The sequence below is a fragment of the Anser brachyrhynchus genome, assembly GCF_964034855.1.
Source record: "Anser brachyrhynchus genome assembly, chromosome: 14".
In the NCBI taxonomy this organism is placed as follows: domain Eukaryota; kingdom Metazoa; phylum Chordata; class Aves; order Anseriformes; family Anatidae; genus Anser; species Anser brachyrhynchus.
The window spans coordinates 2,255,609-2,274,253 of NC_137709.1; the positions used below are offsets into that span (position 1 = coordinate 2,255,609).

Genomic DNA, 18,645 nt, shown 5'->3' on the forward strand with positions numbered 1-18,645 from the left:
TGCCAAATCCTCCGCCTGGGTTTGTTCTAAGCACAGAAAAATGGATTCCTAAATGGGACTGGAACCGTGGTGTGGCATAAATCACCCATGGCTGCAGGCTTCTCCTTAGCCATTGCTTGATCCCGAGGACCCCCCAGCCTCTCTCTCTTCCCTCCGGGCAGGAAGCTGGGCTCAGCACTCCAGAGCTTATCGGGCTCGTTCCTTAGTTGGTCAGTGAGCACTGAGCAACGTGGGGCACCCGAGTCCTCCAGGCTGACTTTCCCTGCATGGCAGAAAACACCCTCCGTGTCATGTAAGGCACATAATATGTCTCCGTGGGCGTGGGGCACAGGCAGAGGAGCTATTTACAGGGTGTTTATAGGAAAGCTCTGAATATCTCTGTGCAGGAGAACAGGGTGAGCAGCGAGGCACATGGAGCTGGAGACGGGGAGGAGCTGCAGCGCCGTGCCAGGGCTCCCTGGTAGCGGCAGGAGTTGAGCCTGGCCCTCTGCTCCCATGCTTTGTTCCCCAGCTGCTGCCGCCCTTACTTGGAGGGCAGGAGGGGATGTGCTGGTTCTCCTCCCTCCATCTGCCGTCTCGCCTCTTTGTTGCCCCTGTGAGAAACGAGGCAGGTAGGAGCGCGGCGCAGGCCTGTCACCTGTCAGGCTGAGCAGGCACGTCTGGAGTGGATGCTAAAACCACCCGGTGGCTGGAGTTCATAACCCAGCTGGCAGTACCGCATTAGGAGAGAAGCACGATTGGCCTGAATTCTACTTGGGGAATGTCCTGCCACTCAGAGCCGTGCATGCTCACAGCCCAAGTACAAACACTCGGGCTTGAGCGGGCAACAGAGTTCCTAATGCACTTGTTCAGCCCAGCTGTGTTTTGGGTCAGATTAAACGTGACTCTTTTGCTTCCTTTCAGGATTGAATCCAGCGACCTCCCTTTACTGGCAGCTGTAGCAAGCACTCACTCTCCGTATGTTGCCCAGATACTGCTCTGAAATGCCAGAGGGCACAGACGTTTACCTTTTCCCCCTGGAAACAAAGTGGAAGACAACTTGTTCTGGATCCTTTCTCTTTGCAGCAGCTGAAACAGCCTGCTCGCTGAGCTGCACCATCTCCATATATGACTGCACATCGTGCAAACACTTGGAGACTGTTCCTCTCCCACTTGGTCTTTTGTAAAAAAAAAAAAAAAAAAAAAAAAAAAAGGATAAAGAAAGGAAAAAAGGAAAATGAGTAAGCCCAAGAGTTCAACCACGGAAAAGTGAAGATCTTAGCGAAAGCTGAAGATCTGCATTTTTTTTATCAGTTTCTGCCACAATGGCTAACTATAATTTATACTGGGGAACGCAAGGAAGAACTGCTTTGAGAAATATTTGATGCTATTGCCAATTATAAACTTAACAAGAGAAGGCAGCAGCTGTCTTCAGACTGGCTTATATCGGTTAGGATCGTGTTCAGATCTGTAATTCTCAAGCTACAATGATTTGTAAACAACTTCTACTTTTTCACCCAGTAGGCAAGTTCTGGATACTTCCCAGAGGAAGAACAAGGGTTGGAGGGGGACTGTTTTGTTTTGTAAAAAGCTTATTAATGAATGACACTCAGCTCCAAAATTTATTTATGATCTTTCTCCTGAGGAGAGGGAATAGTGGGGGGGACAGGGAGGAGGCAGGGAGAGGCCAACGGGCAAGCTAAAGGTGGAGATTCTCTTTCTTGGCTGGATGTCGTAACCAGTATTAAATGTTTATAATGTTTAAATGTTGCTTTATATTAAGTGATGCTTTTTTTGACAACATAATCAAAATGTTAGGGGAAAAAAAAAAAAAAGAACATTGGCTGAAGTTTCCCCATGGGGCCCCCAGGATGACATGACTATTACCTCTAACTTTTTTATGGTCTGTAATGTTCTTGCAACATCATATTATTTTTACAGCAGTCAGCCAGCTATTGAAATAATGAGCTAGAAGTAATTGTACCAAAGCATTGGGGAAAAAATGAACAGACTCTTACCCTTAATTGCTCAGGTAACTAATTGATATATTTTTTAAAACCATTCTACAAAAAATGAACATTGATTACACCATAGAGTAGTAATACCAAAATTATTTTTGGACAAAGTATACCCTCGATGCAGATGGCTCTAATCCCTTTTCTACTCGCTCGTGTAATTACCAGCAGGAAATGTTGTTTATTTTATTCTCAGCATTTCTCCTTTACTCAGCCATCACCGTTTTGTCATTGTATATACAATAGTTGTAAGAATAGCTGATGGAACCAATCTGGTGTAAGTAATGTAAATATCCAGTGGTAGGTGGATTATGTTTTCAAAGGCTCTACTACCTCAGTTTAACTGGACACTTCATTATGGGCTTTTCTTTGCTTATTTGTCCTAGCAGCCAATTCATGTTGCTGATGTTTGGTTCTGTTTCCATTGATTACGTTCAGTATATTGGGCTTCATGGATTATCCACAGAAGTAGGAGATACATGGTCACTTGGTCACTAAGCTGCATAAATGATTCTACAAATATGTCATTCTGTAATCATATTTTCAATAGCATAGCGCGCCTTCTATTGTTGTTTGCAGAGTTATTTTAAATACAATCTATTTTAACCATTTTATAAACTTGAAAACAATAGGAGAGATCCCTGCCCCACTGCTCTCAATGACAAAACTCTCCTTCCTTCCTTTGCTGGGGCCAGATTGCACCCAGGGTGGTTTTTCAGTGATATTTAAAATGTGTAACTTAAGACTCTGTTCCAGGAAAGACCTACATGGGCAAACCCGCACCAATTTCCACGCAGGACAGAGTCGACGTTAGCGAGCAAACCCAACTTTAATACAGGCAGTGTCATCTGAAACTCTTTTGTATATAAAATCTAATGCTGACTGCTGCAGGGAAGAAACTTGTGTTTATTGTGTGATCTAAGGAAATGTTTCTCCCCTATTCTTTAAGCGTCCTCTCTTCGCCACACAATTGTATTACATCTGGCTTTTGGAATGAGCACAAAATGCAGGGGCCCAGTTGTGTAAACACATTTTTAAGGAAATACAGGATTGCGCTCAGAATCCGAATTTTTAACTCTTTGCTCTGACACATGGCGTTAGCGCATGGATGCGCTGCTGCTGCTGCCTGCGGTGCGTTCTCGGACGTGTTCAACCTGAGCGCGTGGTTTGGGAGCTCCACGCCATCGTCGTGGCACCTCGCAGTTGTGCTTACAGCGCGTTGGGACAGGACACACCATGCTCTCCATTTAACCTTCAGTAGGCAAATCGCGGGTAGCGCTTTGAAGCGGATTTGACTCTGGAGCACGAGAAGCCCTTGCACAGCTTGAGATTAGCGTTAACGTGAGAAGGAGAAGAGAGTTGGTGGTCAGTGGCATCCTTCTCTGCTGCCTTCTGCCCGACACAAGCCACTAACATCGGCGTAAGGATTTGTTTTATCACTCCAAGGCGAAGAGGCCACGGATGCGGCTTCCTCGCCGCGTGCCCAGGGGTGCCGGCTCCCCGCGGCCCCGCGCGGCGCTCCCGGCAGTGTTTTTTTATTGCCATTGTGGTGAAAACACGAACGAAGCTGTCGTGTGCCGGGGAGGTTTTCTGGAAGTGAACTTCTAGGGTACGTGAACAACGTGGTACGTGTGTCAATTTGGTAAATAATACAAAAAGGGATCTTTTACAGGACTGTAGCGTTGGCTTTTAAAAAGTATATCACGGTTGTTTATGTGAATAGACGACTAATGCGTTTGGTTTCTTTTGTTCCACTATTATCAATCTCCATTAACATGTCTTAATTTTCTGGCTGAAAACTAAGTGTACTAGGCACGCAAATTGGCAAACGTTTTTTGTTTCAATTGGCAAACACTGGGCTGCTAAGAACAAAAAATATTTCAAAGAAAGGATTTTACAAAACCTTGCCTCTGTTTTCCCTATGAGATATTATAGATGTTTTATGACAATTTTTTTGCTTTCTCTAAATTATTTAGATGGTGGTACTTGTAAAATGCTGGGTAAAATGTACATACTTGTTCTCTCTTCTGTTTTTGTATATATTTCCCAAGATGTGCACTTGTATTATAATAACCATTCCCAATTTTAGGGGAAATTTGTGCAATAAATACAGTATGTCAATTTATTTCTGGAACGTTCTGTGTATTTTTTTTATACTTGCAGTAAGAGCATGCTGGTGACACTAAAAGCTTTAACCATCTCAGGCTTGACATCTGCGCGCCTCTTACCACACGTCCCTTTCTGGGTCTGCTTCGTGGTGCTGCAGCCGTTTTCTTCGGGGTCTCTCAAGGAACTGGTCATTTCTGATGGAGGTTTGTGCTCGCTGTCCCTTCGGTTGTGAATGGCAGTGGTGCAGAAAGGGGCAATCAGACAGGAAGGCGGTCCTCAGCGTCTTGGCTGGTGCTGGAAGAGATGTGTGCATAAAGCAGCGCTCCTCTCTCTGGGCTGTACATCGTTCCGAAATTTGCCTGCGAAGCGGATTGTCCCGCTAGCAGGGTGTTTGTAATTACTTCCCTACAAGAGAAGAGAATTTTTGCACGGAGAATTTTGTGTTACCAGAGCAGATGATCATGAGGTGTCCTCCTGACAGGGGATGCGCGAGGTTAGAGGGGATCATGCGTCTCCGCGTGGGTGTTTGGCCAGAGATTATGTTAGCAGTAAATTCAGCAATAGAATCGCTGCAGCATCCAGAAAATGCTGATGGTAATGCCCAGAACTGATTTCCCTCTTATATCCCCAGCCAGACAGGGATACAGCACTCGCTAGCCACTAGCTTTTCACGTATTACTCCTTATCTGGAATTCCCTTGATTTTCCTTATACAAAGGAGAAGTTAACTAACTGCTGCCTAGCCAAAAGCCGGCGTGCAAGTGCCGCAGCACCTTTCATCCCCTGTGCGATTCCCCGCGACTCCCCAGAGGAGCAGGTGGCTTTGTCCTGGGCGGCGTAGGGCGGTGTAACAGCGGCACTGCTCCGGGGGCGCAGGGTGGGAGGCAGCTCTGCACGAGCTGCGGTCTGCACGAGCACAGCGCTCGTCCTGAACCCTTCTTGTGTTCTCTCTGCGAATGTGATACTCAAAGTTGAGCGTTTACCATTACAAACAGTGGCCTTGTAACCGGAGTTAAATGCAAACACACACCCTGGGGATGCGCGTGTCTTTCCGAGGCTGTGTGCTGAAAGTAACGCCTCTGTTTATGCTCTGCAGTGTGCACATTCTGTTCCAGCCATCCCCTGACTTTTTTCATGTGCTACAATAACAGCTACAGGCTTCGTACACCAGCTGCGTATTCTTCTTGTCTTGCCTGTGTACAACAAAATCATCTTTGCTATTGCTACAGGCAATTCGAACTGCATCACTGCTTGGATTTGGGAAGTGTCGCTAGCTCGCTGGAGATGCTGTTTTCCCAGAATCGCTGCTTTTCAGCTTTGACAAAGAACCACGAGTTCAGATCCTGGTAGGATCTCTGCAGGCTTTTAGAACAGCAGCTGATTCCCCAGCAACGTGGGCTCTGCTCGGAGACCTCTGCTGGCACAGAAGGTGCCGGGCGAACGCCCCGACCCTGTTGATGCCCCTGGAGATCGGCGCTCGGTGCCGAAGCTGGCGGCGCGAGCCCCTGCTCCTGGCACGCAGGCGGTGCCACCACGGAGCCTCCCGAGGGGCTGCGGATGCCCCTGGGACGTGGGCCGGGAGCAGCAGTGAGGGATGGCGTGTTGGGGAGGTGCTGCGGCTCTCCTTGCCCCGGCAGGCCTCAAGGCACCGCGGCTGGGCAGCATTTTCTGCCATGGCACCGTCTGCTGACCGTCCTGCATGGCCGGGTGCATCCCACGGGCTGCGTTAATGCCCCTGGAAAGGAGCAGCTCCCGGGGAGCCTTCGGCCTCGTGCCACCCCCTTGGGTCTGGCACGGGTCTTCTGCTCTCTTGCAGCCCATCTCCGCCTTGGAAGCTTAGTAGCACAAGGACCCGTGTCACGCCCCCTTCTTTGTTTATTTTCATTACCAAAAATATTTGTACAGCAGCGGAGTTGTACTTTAAACCTCCGTCCGTTCCAGCTGTTTGTTCCCAGCTGGAGCTGAAGACATCTGCTCGGCGGGGCGGGCGCCACCGCGCACATTTCGGCTCCAGCTGCGCTCCGGGGCAGCCGGCCTCGGCAGGGCACGGGGCGCTCCCAGCACCCGTAACTACTGCACACCAGAAAAACGTCCAGAAACGAGACCATGTCAGCACGGAGCTCCTCCTGTGCCTGGAGACGTTACCGGTGAGGTGCACGTGGCCTGAAGAGCTCCACAAGCCCTTTGCAGGCCGGCTCCTGGCTCGCCTCGGCCCGTTACCAGCCGAGCGCCCACGGGATCAGGGGCAGCCACCAGCACAGCCCTCCCACTCTGGCCGCACCAGCAGGGCCCTGCTCGGTGCTGGGGGCTTTGTTTCCAGGCTTCACCTATCCGGCACTTTCCAAAGCGCTGAGAGAGGGGAACTTTCCCCAGCCGCCCGCCTTTGGCTGCTCTTGTTCGGTTTCCAACCGCCGTAACCAGAAGCTTGCTTCAGCTGGGGCTCGTTTCGCTCCTCAACTCCCCAGCGCGAGCTTTGGTGCTGAGCAGCCCCCGCGCGGGCAGCGCCGTGCTACAGAGGTGCTTGTGAAGGGTGAGCTGGGGAAGAGGGTGCAAACAGGGCTGTGAGCTCGATTTTTTTCCTGCCAGAGCCACTTCTCACTTTGGAGAGTTTAGATTCATTCGGAAAGAATAGACGCGGTAATTCTTCTATAATTACTTCAAAATCACAGCCACGGGCAATTACGTTTTTCAATAGCTTATTGAGTGCACTGAATCCTAAGAAATTAAGCACCAAATTTTCAAGGAGTAGATTTATTAATAGCAGCTGTAACTAGAAATCCTGCCTAATTTTGATCGCTACCAAAAGAGCAGAAAGAACAAGGGCTCCTGTTTGCATGCATTACCAGGAAGCCTGATAAAACTGGAGGGAGATATTCTCGGCGAACAAGATAATTACAGCTGTGCTGCTTGTGCTGCAATAATTAATGATCCTGCACTTTATTCCACAGGCTTGTTTTTCTTGTGCAGCTCAAACAGTTTAATAAAGGTCTTGATCTCTGTCGTTTCACATGACATTGTTCTGATGCTGGTGAGGCTGCAAAAGCCATCAGCCTGCGGGCAAATTTATTTTTCAAAATAGGGTTTAAATCTGCAAACCATTTCTTAAATTATAGGTTAGTATAAACCAGGCTCTTCCCATGGAAACAGAGTTTTTTAAGAACTAAGGCTTGAAGTGATCTGGTATTAAAATCTGAGACCCCCATCCTCAGCTCGAGAGATCTGCCCTGCATCTGGCCGACTGCATCCCTTCGCAGCCGTGAATTCCCATTCCCATTTTTGTGGGGGGGGGGGGTGGAAACAATCCTTAACCCAAACACAGCTTTTCAAAGACGTCGTAGCGGGCTGTCACATCCCTGCCTGTGTTTTCCCAGGCTTGCTCGCTGGGAAACTGCTGACCCCGCTGCGCGCGGCTTCCTGGGGCAGGTTGCCCCCCGCCCCGCCGAGGAGCCGCGGCTTTTGGCAGCGCTCCTGGGAGCCCGCACGTACACGGGAGAAGGCCCTGGGCTTGTAACCACGCTCAGCTGGGGCAGTCGGAGGGGAAACGTCCTCCGTCAGCGGTGTCTGCCCTCCGCCTTCACCGCCGGCAGGCAGAGCACGGGAGCTCGTTAGGCATCTCTAATTAATTTGTGACTTGGCTGTTTCCTGTTCGGACCATCCAGTGGGGAGGCAGCTGAGCATCATTACTGGAGCACGTGGCGGTCTTGGTGCCACAGGGAGGAAATTACTTTCTCCAACAGGATTGCATCCCCCTCCTTGCCGAAGTGTGCCCGTGCCGTCACCAAGGATTTCCGGACCGCTTTTCCCGGAGGGATGTGGGGCTGTCGCCTCCCCTCTCGTGCTGCCGCTGGCACCCGTCGCCGCTCACCGTCGGCGGTGCCAGGCCCCAGGAGCTGCCCCAGCCCCGCTGGCGCTTCCCATCCGTCCCTCCTCTGCCTCCTGGGCGCAGGCTCCTCTTGAGCTTTGCTTTCTTCAGTTTCCTATTGAATTACTCTCGCTGCTGTTCTCGGTCGCAGATCCTTTACCATTTGTGTGCATGCCGCTTTTAGACCGCAACTGGAAAAATCTCCGGGGTGGTTCCTGCTACCTCAAGGTCTCCTTAACTACAAGCCCACAAATTGTTTCCATTTCTCTCGGTCTCTTCTTAAAAAGTGCAGCTCGTTTGTAATTCTCTCCTGGAGACAGAGTCAATTAGCAGTTCACAAAATAGCAACTGCTACTGCGAGTGTTTATGTAAAAGGAAACACTTCTGCTGCAGAGGCAGCTCTGCCCTGGACAAAGCCAGCAGTGAAACCCAACTGTTTAAACGCAGCGCAGACATCTGTGGAAAGAATCTGCCCACTGGCCAAGACTCCGAGAAGAATATCAGTCACTAGAACAGTTTGAAGAATTCAGCTGCTGGGATGCGTGCTGGTAACAGCCCCGGCTTTCAGCGCACTGGGATGCCACTGAGCGCGTCCCTGGGGGCCGGGGGGAGCTGGGGCGCCCGCAGGGCAGCTCCTCTGCGCGGCGTCGAAGCGCAGGCAGCACGACTCCACGGCCCAGGAGAGTCAGAGTTTGCTGGTTCGGTTGCAGTCGTTGCACTCGCGATTATTAAAATCACCTCTTTCCTTGACACTACTGCTCTTGGTGCCGCAGTGCTTCTGGAAGTGAGTGTCCGCAGGCCAGGCAGATCTCTGCATGAATTTCATCGCGTTCCCCTTTTGATGGAAACAGCAAAGACCTCTCCAGCCGTAGCTCTGCTGACGCCCAGGTAGCAGCCTCCATCACTGCTTCAATATTTCAGGCCAGGGAACAGCTGCATCTCAGCTTTCACCTAGGTGGCGTGCTTAAAAATCAAAATAAATTCCTTCTGCCTCGGTGTCGCCGCTGTTGTCCCACCCGACAGACCCACCCGGCGCACGCTGCGGGTGCTGCCTCTTGTCGCTCGCAGCTCTGCTCCCAGGTGAAGCCCCCGAGCGAGGCAGGGCCCTGTGCGGCGCTGGGGTCGTTAAATACCAGCGAACAGATCAGAGGGGATGACCAGGAGGTCTGCCATCGTGCGGAGAGGTGATAAAAGCAGCTGCCGCTGACGAGGGCTGCCTCAGTGCTGGGGACCCGATTTAGCAGCGTGCAGGAGCCGAGCGCTTGCGAGCTCACTCATGTCAGTGGGAGCCGTTTTCAAGACCCCGCTCATCAGAAAGATCAGGCCAGCAGCATCGAGATGTGACTGAAACCAGAGGACGATAGAGGGAATTTTGGCCTACATAGCTTCGCAGTGAGTTCACAGCGCATTCCTGGCTCCCAGGCCCGCTCTCAGTCTCCTAAACCATGCAACGTTTCTTCGTAATCAAATTATAGTTTGTTCGCACGGGCAGGGACACAAACACCCGGCCACGTCTCTTCCTACGGATGTACAAGACCCGGGCCGGCCACGAGGGCAACACCGCGGCTGCGAGGGGCTCGTGGCTGCTGGCGCCAGCAGCGAGGAAAGGCCGAGGCTCTTCCCCGGCCCGGGGCGCTGTTCGGGCAGGGTAATGGCTCTCGTAGCGTTTCACCAAGAACGAGCGCGTTTTCTGTTGCACAAAGCGGAGAAATCGCTTGTCGGGCAGTCATTAGCAATTTCTTAATCGAGCTGATTGCAAGTTGAGAAAAAGTCTAGACTGCTGGCCTGTTATTTGGCAGCGCAGAGGTTGTTTATTATCCTTCCACATGCTCGGAGAATTACTCCGTTTGCTTAAAAGGGGGGGAGGACTGAAATCCTATTTACTCTACTCTTTATCGTATTTAAACTGGCTGCCCTCCGTAGGCAAGCCATGTTTTCTGCGGGCTCAGTGTTGTCAGCCAAAGCGTTGTCCACTTGCAAATGTCAGAGATACATGGAAGGATAATACTGAGTTATGCAAGCGTTTGGCTTTTTGCCTCTGAAAATAGCTACTCGGGAGAAAAATACAAATAACATTACATGTTCTCTCCGGGTTACAACAGGTCACAGTCGCAAAATCGCCAGTGTTTGTGAAACCGTCTTGCAACCTTTAAATGTACAACTCTAAGCAGAACCCAGAAATTAATTAAGGTTATTTTTCATTAATTAAGGAAGTAACGAAAGATTTTGGAGTCAGATGTGTTGAACTGGCCACTGATTGCTGGCGCGGGGTTATCCCTGGAAGGAATCAGTTCTTCTTTTGATTTTTGGTGTTCAGCTCTGTCGATGCCCGGCCTGCTCTCTCGCCCACCCTTCCTTTTCTAGTGGCTCTTGGCACGGGGCTTCCTATAAATGAGGAATATCTTTCAGCTAGGGTTTTAACTTGATTATAACAACAAAGGAAATGCAAATGTGGAGTCACTGGCTCCAGATTGCTTCCTGTCAGGGCAGGTTTTCCCCCTCCTCCCCCGTCTTCGCTTTTTTCAGCCTAGAGCTTGGACATCTGTATGCTGTTGCTGGATGCCTCAAATATCCAGACAGGTCCATATGCTCTTTCAGCTTTTGCCAACAAAGTGCTGAGGCGTCCAGGTTTTGTGCAGAAAGAGTGAAACGGCAGGAGACAGACAGGCCGTTCGGTAAAAGCGCCTGCTTCAGACAGAAGGAAACGGAGCCGTTCCACGACGGTGTGCGTGTCTCTGGTGGGGTAAAAACTTCTGGCTCGGAGCAAATCAGCTGGTTTTATCTCAGACGGTGTTTTATAGCAACTTTGAATGGTTTTGTCAGTTCTTACTCTGCTTTACGGGGCAGATGGGAGGGCCTGGTGCCCTGGCTGCTGCCCTTGGCACGCGGCCCTTTGGCCGCACGGCGGGCACCCGGCCGTCCCCCTCTGACTTGCAGCCCAACCTTTCGAGGGACTCGCCAGAGGGCAACGCACCTCTCGACGGTGGCTCTTCACATTTGGACGTGGAAATGTCAGAGGCAGGTGAGGAGCTGCATGCTAGCAAGCGCTGCTGGCCACGGGACAGCCGGCACGGCTTTGATACAAGCAGCGCTCCCTGTCCTCGCTGGCAGATTTCAGGCTCCGTGTCAATGGGCATCTTTGTTTTCACGGAAACGTTAGCAGGCCAACAGCAAATAACCTCAGTCGCTGTTTGCTTTAGCAGGCTGTGCCTAGCACGGGACTGCGGCCCCAAAGGCACAACCGAGTAGGCGCTGCCCGAAACAACACCCAGAGCGAGGGGCTCTGGAGCGCGGCCGCTCGCTGGCTCCCATCCCCGCCGCAAAGCCCTGCCCACGGAGATGCCCCCGGCTGCCCTCAGCCAGAAGAAAAGCCCGAAGCTGGCCAGAACCGAGGCACAGCGACCGGCCACCGTCTCCACAGGACGCGTTCACCCACAGCAGCTCCGGCTCCAGCTCCCCATCCCCGTCCCCGTGCCCGCCGGCAGCGCTCAGCTCCTGGGGAACAGCAGGGACTGGGGAGCGTGAAAAGCGAGGGAAATTGTCACCAGAGGCAAAGCATAAGCAGAGAAACATCGTGTGCCCCGTATTTAAAAATTGTTAGGTTTCCCATTTGTTCCTGTCTCGATGATTAGGGCTGAAAAGCAAAGGTTTGGCTGTAACGACCTCTGTAGCTGGTGGCATGTAAGTGGCCTTCCAGTTTCAGCCTTTGGGGAAAATGTGTGTGGGAAAGGAAACCTGTGCTAGCGTTGAGTTAAAGAGAAGAGGAAAGATCGGTTTTTAGGTTTAAATTTTTTGTTATCGTACAGCAGAAAGGTGAAGTTAAAGACCTCATAATTCTAATGCATTTTGACATTTTACCTTTACACTTTGCACTGAAACTGGGGAGCTGTGCCTCGGAAAGGGCAAAGTAAGTGGTAGAATACGAAATGACCGATTCATACTCACTTCTCATTTTGCATAAAATGATGTGTAAGCTTGCAATTTCTGGGACGTAATTTCAGAAATTGAAATTTTGAGTGGCAAAAGGCTTTTTTAGAAAGGAGCTCAGTATTCTTATCTGTGCAGGTAGGTGGTCAGTGTCACAACATTGCAAAAATGTAACTGCCCTGCAAAAAGTGCCCTCGCACGAAATTCCCAACTGTCTCTGTGCATTCACCATTTCAGGCACTTTTAGCGAGCCATAACAAACACAGAAAATTAATCATCAGAATAAGCGAATATGGTAAAACAGTCTGAATAGTGTCTTTCCATTGGGGGATCCCAGAACCTTTTGTTTTTCCTCTGGTCAGGCAGAGAACTAGTTTGTATTTTCCTTGCAGTGCGGTGAACACATACTTAACCAGCCTTTTGTCAATGATGTGAATGAATCTCTGAAGGGGATTTTTTTTTTTTTTTTAAAGCTGAGAAATCAAAACTGATAGCCTAAAAGCCATATTGGAGAGCGAAGAAGGAAATCGGCAGACTATAATAGATCTCATGGGAACGAGAATTGTATAGAATACTTGAAAATACAAGAAAAAATATCTTGGTGTATGATGATTGTGTATTTCTCCCACTGGGAGAGGTGAGGAAATTAAATTTTACCCTGAAGACTCTGGGACGTGTGCATGACGGTGAAAGGTGTGAGGTGAAAAGACAACTTTGCAAGTGGAGATGAAACCGAACGACTGAAGGCACACACCAGCACGAGGCCACGCACTACGTAATTTAGCTGATCTTTTCAAAGTCACAGACATTTGAAGTAGAAACATTTAATCTCCTTAGATTGCGATTCATCTGTATAAATAGCAGCACACCTTTGCTTCTTATATGTAAGGCTACACATATTATTTTTTTTTTGATAAATAAAATATGATGTGGTGATGCTTAATTAGGGTAGTGATACAATCCAGACAAAAGGGAAGCAGATTTTCCCTTCCACACAGACAACAGGCATCCTGCTTGACCACATCCTTTAATCCCAGCCCTGAAATTACTCACTTGTGAAAGCTTCTTAATTGTATTTAAATACATAGGCTTCACCATGTGGAGACATTAGCTGTAACACCAGTAAGCAGTTAGGATCATGACACTCATTTCCATTGTTCTCGAGATATTCGGGAAAATAAACCTGACAGCTGAAACAGCCCCTGGAATAATTGCAGCTATTACAGCCATTACATATCCAAATTCAGGTATTTTTGGAGTGAGGAAAGTCTTGTTTCATGAGCCAGTTGAGCCGAGCAATTAAATGGGAATAGAAGCTTTTGATCCTGTTTGGTACCTCTATATACACTGCTCGATACGTGTCCATTGGCTGGTGTACAAAAAGTAAGAGAATTTGTGGGAAAAAGAGAAAGGGATTCTTTGGCTGTTAAATTTATTCCCACGTCGAGTACCCATTTCTGCATTATTTTGGTTGCAGAAATGCCAAACAGCTAGAATAGCTGGTAGAATGAGTTAATTTCTAACAACCAGGATTAGGATTTAAATTATTACAGATCCATGAGAACTTCCACGGCATAGATTTCAGTTACACATTTCATTCTGTCTTCCATTACGTTTTTTTCTTAGTCAATTGCTCTTGGGGAATATTAACTAATCTTTTACATGATACCCAACTATAAACTGAGCTGATAAAGAAACATTACTCGATTTGCTCTTAGATCTCTGGTTAAAGAAAAAGAAAGCATGAAGGGGAAAAAAAATTGTTTAATAAAGAAGGCTTCATGCTCCAATTCTTTTCCACTTGCTTCTCCTCGATTTGGATTTCTGGCAGGGGATCTCGGAAGATTCCCACACTACCGGAAATAACATTTTATGTATTAAAGTTGAAAAAGGATAACATGTTCTGCCAAAGAACTTGTACAAACTTCTGACCTTTGGAACAATAATAGGCATGGTATTTGGGAATGTTAATTTTATTACTGCAGTTCAAAATTAACTAAAAAAAATACAGTCTCGGTAGACTTCATGAGAGTGAGACCCTGTCCTTACCTGACGGTCAACCTAGAGAGCACCTTACATTGTCTGTCCCTAGCGGAAACAGCGTAATGCCTTTGTGATCTTATGAATACTTGCTTTTAAGACCAGGGCCATCCATTCAACTGTCGTTGTGCCTGCAGTGGTACTAGGCACAACACCAAAAAGGTCTACAGTTAAGGAAATGTCAAATTTCCTCAGATTTGTCTTTGAAGGAAACACTAGAAATATTATAAATCAGCTTGGAATGGCCATTAAAGTCCTTCAGTACAACAAAGACAATTGTGCCATAAAGGGCAAGCGGTAAAGAGAACTGGAAGAAATACTGGAGAAAGGGAAGAAACAAGAACACTCTTGTTTATTCGGAAGGAAAGAGGGAAAAAAAAAAAGGGCATTGAAGTACAAACACAAGCTGTGTGCCTGCACGGCTTTCATCTCATGGCTTTACAAAACTTGGCGTGAGGAAGGAAGTCTTCCAGGGCTGCGGTCCCCAGGGGCAGCCCTCTCTGGAGATGCAGGCCTTCAGGGGACATAGAAATGGGCCTGTATCCACTGCTGCCAACCCAGGGGACTTATGAGCAATTTAAGTGCCTTTTTTAGGGCTGAAACACGGATCCCGGGAGCGCCTTTTGTGGCACCGCCCAACCTGTGCCACGCAGGGGTTGAGGCCCTGGTGTCATGCAAGGCCTGCCCTGAGGTCTCAGCGCCTGAACCCACAGCCGTAAAGGTCAGAATCAATATTTTATTAAATGCGTAACTATTTTATTAAATGTGGTTGTGGAACATGCTGCGGGCAGGAGCACGGGATTGAAGACACCGTGCTAGTGAGGAGAACGGGACCCCTGCCCAGAAATACTGTGTGACTGGGAGAAGCGTGTTTTATTTGACGCCCAAACGGGACTAACGCAGAAAAGGGGCCATTCCAGGCGGCCAGGTACGGCTGCAGGGATCCCAGCCCCGAGCCGCCCAGTCGCGCCCCACAGCCCTGTCCCGGAGCCCCTCAGCCCCCGCTGGGCGGGAACCCCCCGGCACCGCCCCGCGCATGCGCCGCGCCCCTCCCAACCCTCGCGAGCCTTCCCTCCGCGCCTCTCCCCGCCCCGCCCCGCGGCGGGCGAGGGGAGGGGCCCGCCTGAGCCCCGCCCCTCCCTCTCGCCCCGCCCCTCGGCCTTCCTGCTGATTGCTGTGGTTAAAGGGCCCGCTCTCGCGTTTTTTTCCCCCTGGCCGGGGGGGGAGTGGGGGGAGCGGCGCCGGGAACCGGGGCGGCGGCAGCGGCCCGCGGAGGCGGCGGGGCTGAACCGAGCCGAGGCGGGCTCCGCACACGAGCCGGGAGCCGGAGGAAAGTCGGAGCTCGGCGGCGCCGCCGCCAACTTCCCCGCCCGCCCGCGTGGCTTTGTGCGCGGCCGGCGGGCGGAGCCGCGGGGCTCGGGCGGGGCGCGGGGAGTCCCGCTCGGGCCGGTAACTTCCCGCGGCTCGGCTCGGCTCGGCTCGGCACGGCCCGGCCGCCGCTGGGGCCGCGCGATGGGCAGCGGCGGCGGCGGCCGGCGGAGGGCGGCGGGAGCCGGGGCCACCTGCCCCGAGCCCCGCTGCTGAGCCGGGAGCCGGGAGCCGCGGCCTCCGCCCTCCGGTCCCCGCCGCCGCGATGAGCGCGGCCGTGGAGCCCCGGGCCAAGCAGGCGCTGCGGAAGAAGCCGGCGGAGAGGACGGCGGAGGTGAGCGAGCCGCGGAGCCGCCCCCCGGGCCGGTGCTCACCTGCGGGGCTCGGAGCGGGGCCGTGTCCCCCTGTCCCCCCCCCCCCCCCCGCCCCGCGTTGCTTTCCTCGGGCACCGGCAGCGCCCCGGGGGTGGGGGGGGGGGGGGGGTGGGGGGGGGGCTGCCGGCTCCGGGGTCTGGGGGGGGGGTTGGCGGGTCTGGGGGCGGTCCGAGAAATTGTCTTCCTCGGCGTGATTTTGCGATGTGTGCAGGAATTGGGGGTGTGAAGCGCTCCGCGGGGTGGCCCTGTGGGGCGGGGAGGCGGCTGTTGCCCCGTGGTGCTGGTGGGAGAGCGGGGCACCCGGCCCTACAAACCCGGGGCAGAGCCCCTTGGGCACCCCCTTGTGGGATGGGGACCCCCCCCCAGCACCCCCTTGCCTCGGGACACCTGATAGTTCCTGCTCGGGTGTCTGCTCCCTACATTAATGATGAGAGCGCTCTTCCACGCCTGCCTCTCTTCTTTCTGTCTTATCCCTATCGGCCCCCTCTTGCCCCAGACCTCTTCTCCCCGTTGCTCGGCTCTGCGCCTCGCCCGGCAGCGTTCCCCCCGCTGCGTGGTTTGTGGCTGTTCCCCCTCCGTCCGTCGTGACCCGGCACCGGGTGGCTCGGCCGGCGTGGCCGCAGGTTGCTGCTGCTGCTGCTCCCCGTGTCCGGGCCTCCTGGCTGGGAAGGATTTTTTTGTGGTAGGCATCCCTGATCTTCCGCTCCAGCTATTGTCGTGGAATTCTGTAGAAACGCCGCCTTCTTTGGGGTAAAACTGCCTTAAAATATAAGTTTTGCGTAGCCGTGTAACTCTGAGCTGCCGGATACCGCGGTGTCCAGCGCCCTGGTGCTGTGCTCGGGGCTCGCGTGGCTTTGTGGGGGTTCCCCTGGGCTCTGACACCAGAGGTGTGTGCAGGTCTGAATTTGCTGAGGTATCTCAATTGGGGAAATCCTAGGAGAATAAAAGCCCTTTGCTAATCTGACTAATAGCACCTCTAAAAACGATTTAAAAAATCTTAATTCCCTCGCTAATCTGGCCCCTTTTTTTGGCAGGCACTTAGAGACACTAACCAGCGAGCCTACTCGTGATTAAAGTTAAACACGTACTTAAAACTTGGCAGGGCTGGGGCCTCTGCTCTCGCTGCCTGTTGCTGAGCGGGTAATTACGGTCCCATCGCTTCTGTTTTCTTGGGGTACTTTCTGTTTACGTGGGTTTAGAAACTCCCCTGGTCCCAGGGAAAGCTTTTCCCTTTGGGTCCGGGAGTCCCTCTGCGTGCACAGGGCGCTGCCCGACCCCGCTGCCGCCTTGCTGGGTGCGATGGCAGATGGGTACGGGGCGATAAGGGAACGAGAGGAAGCAATTGCAACAGTATTTTATTTTTTTTTATCTTTTAAATTTTACTTCTCAAGTTGTGCCGAGCACCCTGACCTGTCGCTTCCTCCCGGAGGCACGCAGAGCCGGCGCGGGCCTGGCAGGGGTGCGCCAGGCGGTGACTCCTGCCTGGAAGCATCCCGCGGTGCGCGGGCAAGGAGCCTGACTTCGCCTCTCCCTCCTCCTCCTCCTCCTCCCGGGGAGAGGTGTCATCAGCGCCTCCCACGTGAATTCAGCTGTGAATTCAGCTGCGTGGGGCTGCTCCTGTCCTTCCACCCCCTTGTTGTACAGGGGGAAAAAATAATTCCCAAACCGTGACTGAGATGTTACGGTGAACCAAAGCTCCTGGTCTGGATGAGTTCCAGTCGCTTGCAGTCCCTCTCTGCTCCCCCTCTCTGTCTCTGCCCCTGCCGTTTATAGGAGCAGCTCACCTGGGTGTTACAAATTACAGGGCTGGGGCGGCACTGATTAGTAGCGTGGTCTGGTGCTTCCTAACTATCAGCTCTGTGCCAGTCTCTGGAGAAATACAGGTAAATAATACCCTTGTCAATTTGCGCTTGTGAGTGGTGTGATTATGGATGTGACTGTGATTTTCAGGACTCTTTCTTGACAAAGTGTTTTAATTTGTAAGCACTAAGGAGCTAAGCAGGGAGATATTAAAATATTTTAATAACTTGCTTATTTTGGAGCATTATCTAGATGGCTTGCTTAAGTAAAAAATTTTTAATTCTTGCTGCTATAAATATTTTTGTTTGGAAAATCTCTGTTAGGGCAAGTTTTCAGTGTTGTGGTAACATTCCGATGTTTGTTAATTGTTAAAGTGGGTAACTTATGCATATTAGACATGTACACACTTGATTTTTTTCTTTGGTAGCTGTTGCTCAGATACCTGGTGTGCTCTAATTGTTAATTTCTTGGGGAGGGATTTTGAACTCCTGGAGGTTAGCTAGCATTGAACAATATAATGCATCTGTATGTAATGGCTATTCTGTTACTCTATTTAGTAACTCTTTTTGGTATTATCTAAATCTGGGAAATCTATGAGCAGCTTCCCCCTCCCCTGGCTCACTGTAAACTCGTATAGGTGCGTGGTGCGAGCTGGCTGTGCTCGTGGAAAGTCTTTTAAAGTGTTTGCTTGTAGGCTGATAGCTGTGTGCGTGTGAGATTGGCTGCCCAGGATTCCAGTCCCACGTTCCTAAAACGTGTGATTCAGAGGTTACAAAGAACCGACTGTGACAGCGTGCTGAGGCTGCCTACCAGCCTGTCTGTCTCGAGGGTTCAGCCTCAAAGCGCAGAACGTGCGGGGATTGTGCCAGATGTTGGTTTTGATACCAGATTATCCCAACAAATAATCCTTCAGCGCGCACTGTCCTGTCAGATAGAGGAAACTTTTTTGCTAGTTGAACACTTGTTCACTTAAAAAAAAAAAAAAAAAAGAAAGAAAAAAAAAAGAAAAAAAAAGGAAAAATTCAACAACAACAAAAAACTTGTTTAATGTTTGAATACCTGCATTTGTCTTCCAGGGTTATGCTGATGTCTGTGTGGTGTTAAATGTGGGAGTACTTACACATGTAGATCCTCTCGATCTTGCAGGCTGAGAATTTGGGATTTGTGTACTT

General features: G+C 51.0%; 2 protein-coding genes across 11 annotated transcripts in view; both read left to right on the plus strand.

Moving 5' to 3' along the window:
• The window catches only part of FNIP1 (folliculin interacting protein 1), a 67,025-nt gene extending 62,897 nt beyond the window's left edge, over nucleotides 1-4,128 (plus strand). For all 4 annotated transcript variants that reach the window (XM_080555461.1, XM_080555462.1, XM_080555464.1 and 1 more), the window contains one exon: nucleotides 904-4,128. In XM_080555461.1, the coding sequence (XP_080411587.1) occupies nucleotides 904-982 (79 nt within the window). In that variant the 3' untranslated portion in view covers nucleotides 983-4,128. The remainder of the gene's footprint in view (nucleotides 1-903) is intronic.
• An 11,020-nt stretch (nucleotides 4,129-15,148) lies between these two features.
• RAPGEF6 (Rap guanine nucleotide exchange factor 6) overlaps nucleotides 15,149-18,645 on the plus strand; it is a 124,876-nt gene continuing 121,379 nt past the window's right edge. For 3 of the 7 annotated variants that reach the window (XM_080555450.1, XM_080555449.1, XM_080555455.1), the window contains exon 1: nucleotides 15,151-15,633. In XM_080555450.1, coding sequence (XP_080411576.1) covers nucleotides 15,565-15,633 — 69 coding nt within the window. In that variant the 5' untranslated portion in view covers nucleotides 15,151-15,564. Of the gene's footprint in view, nucleotides 15,634-18,645 lie in introns of all 7 variants that reach the window. The other 4 variants (XM_080555448.1, XM_080555454.1, XM_080555453.1 and 1 more) reach the window with 3 other exon arrangements.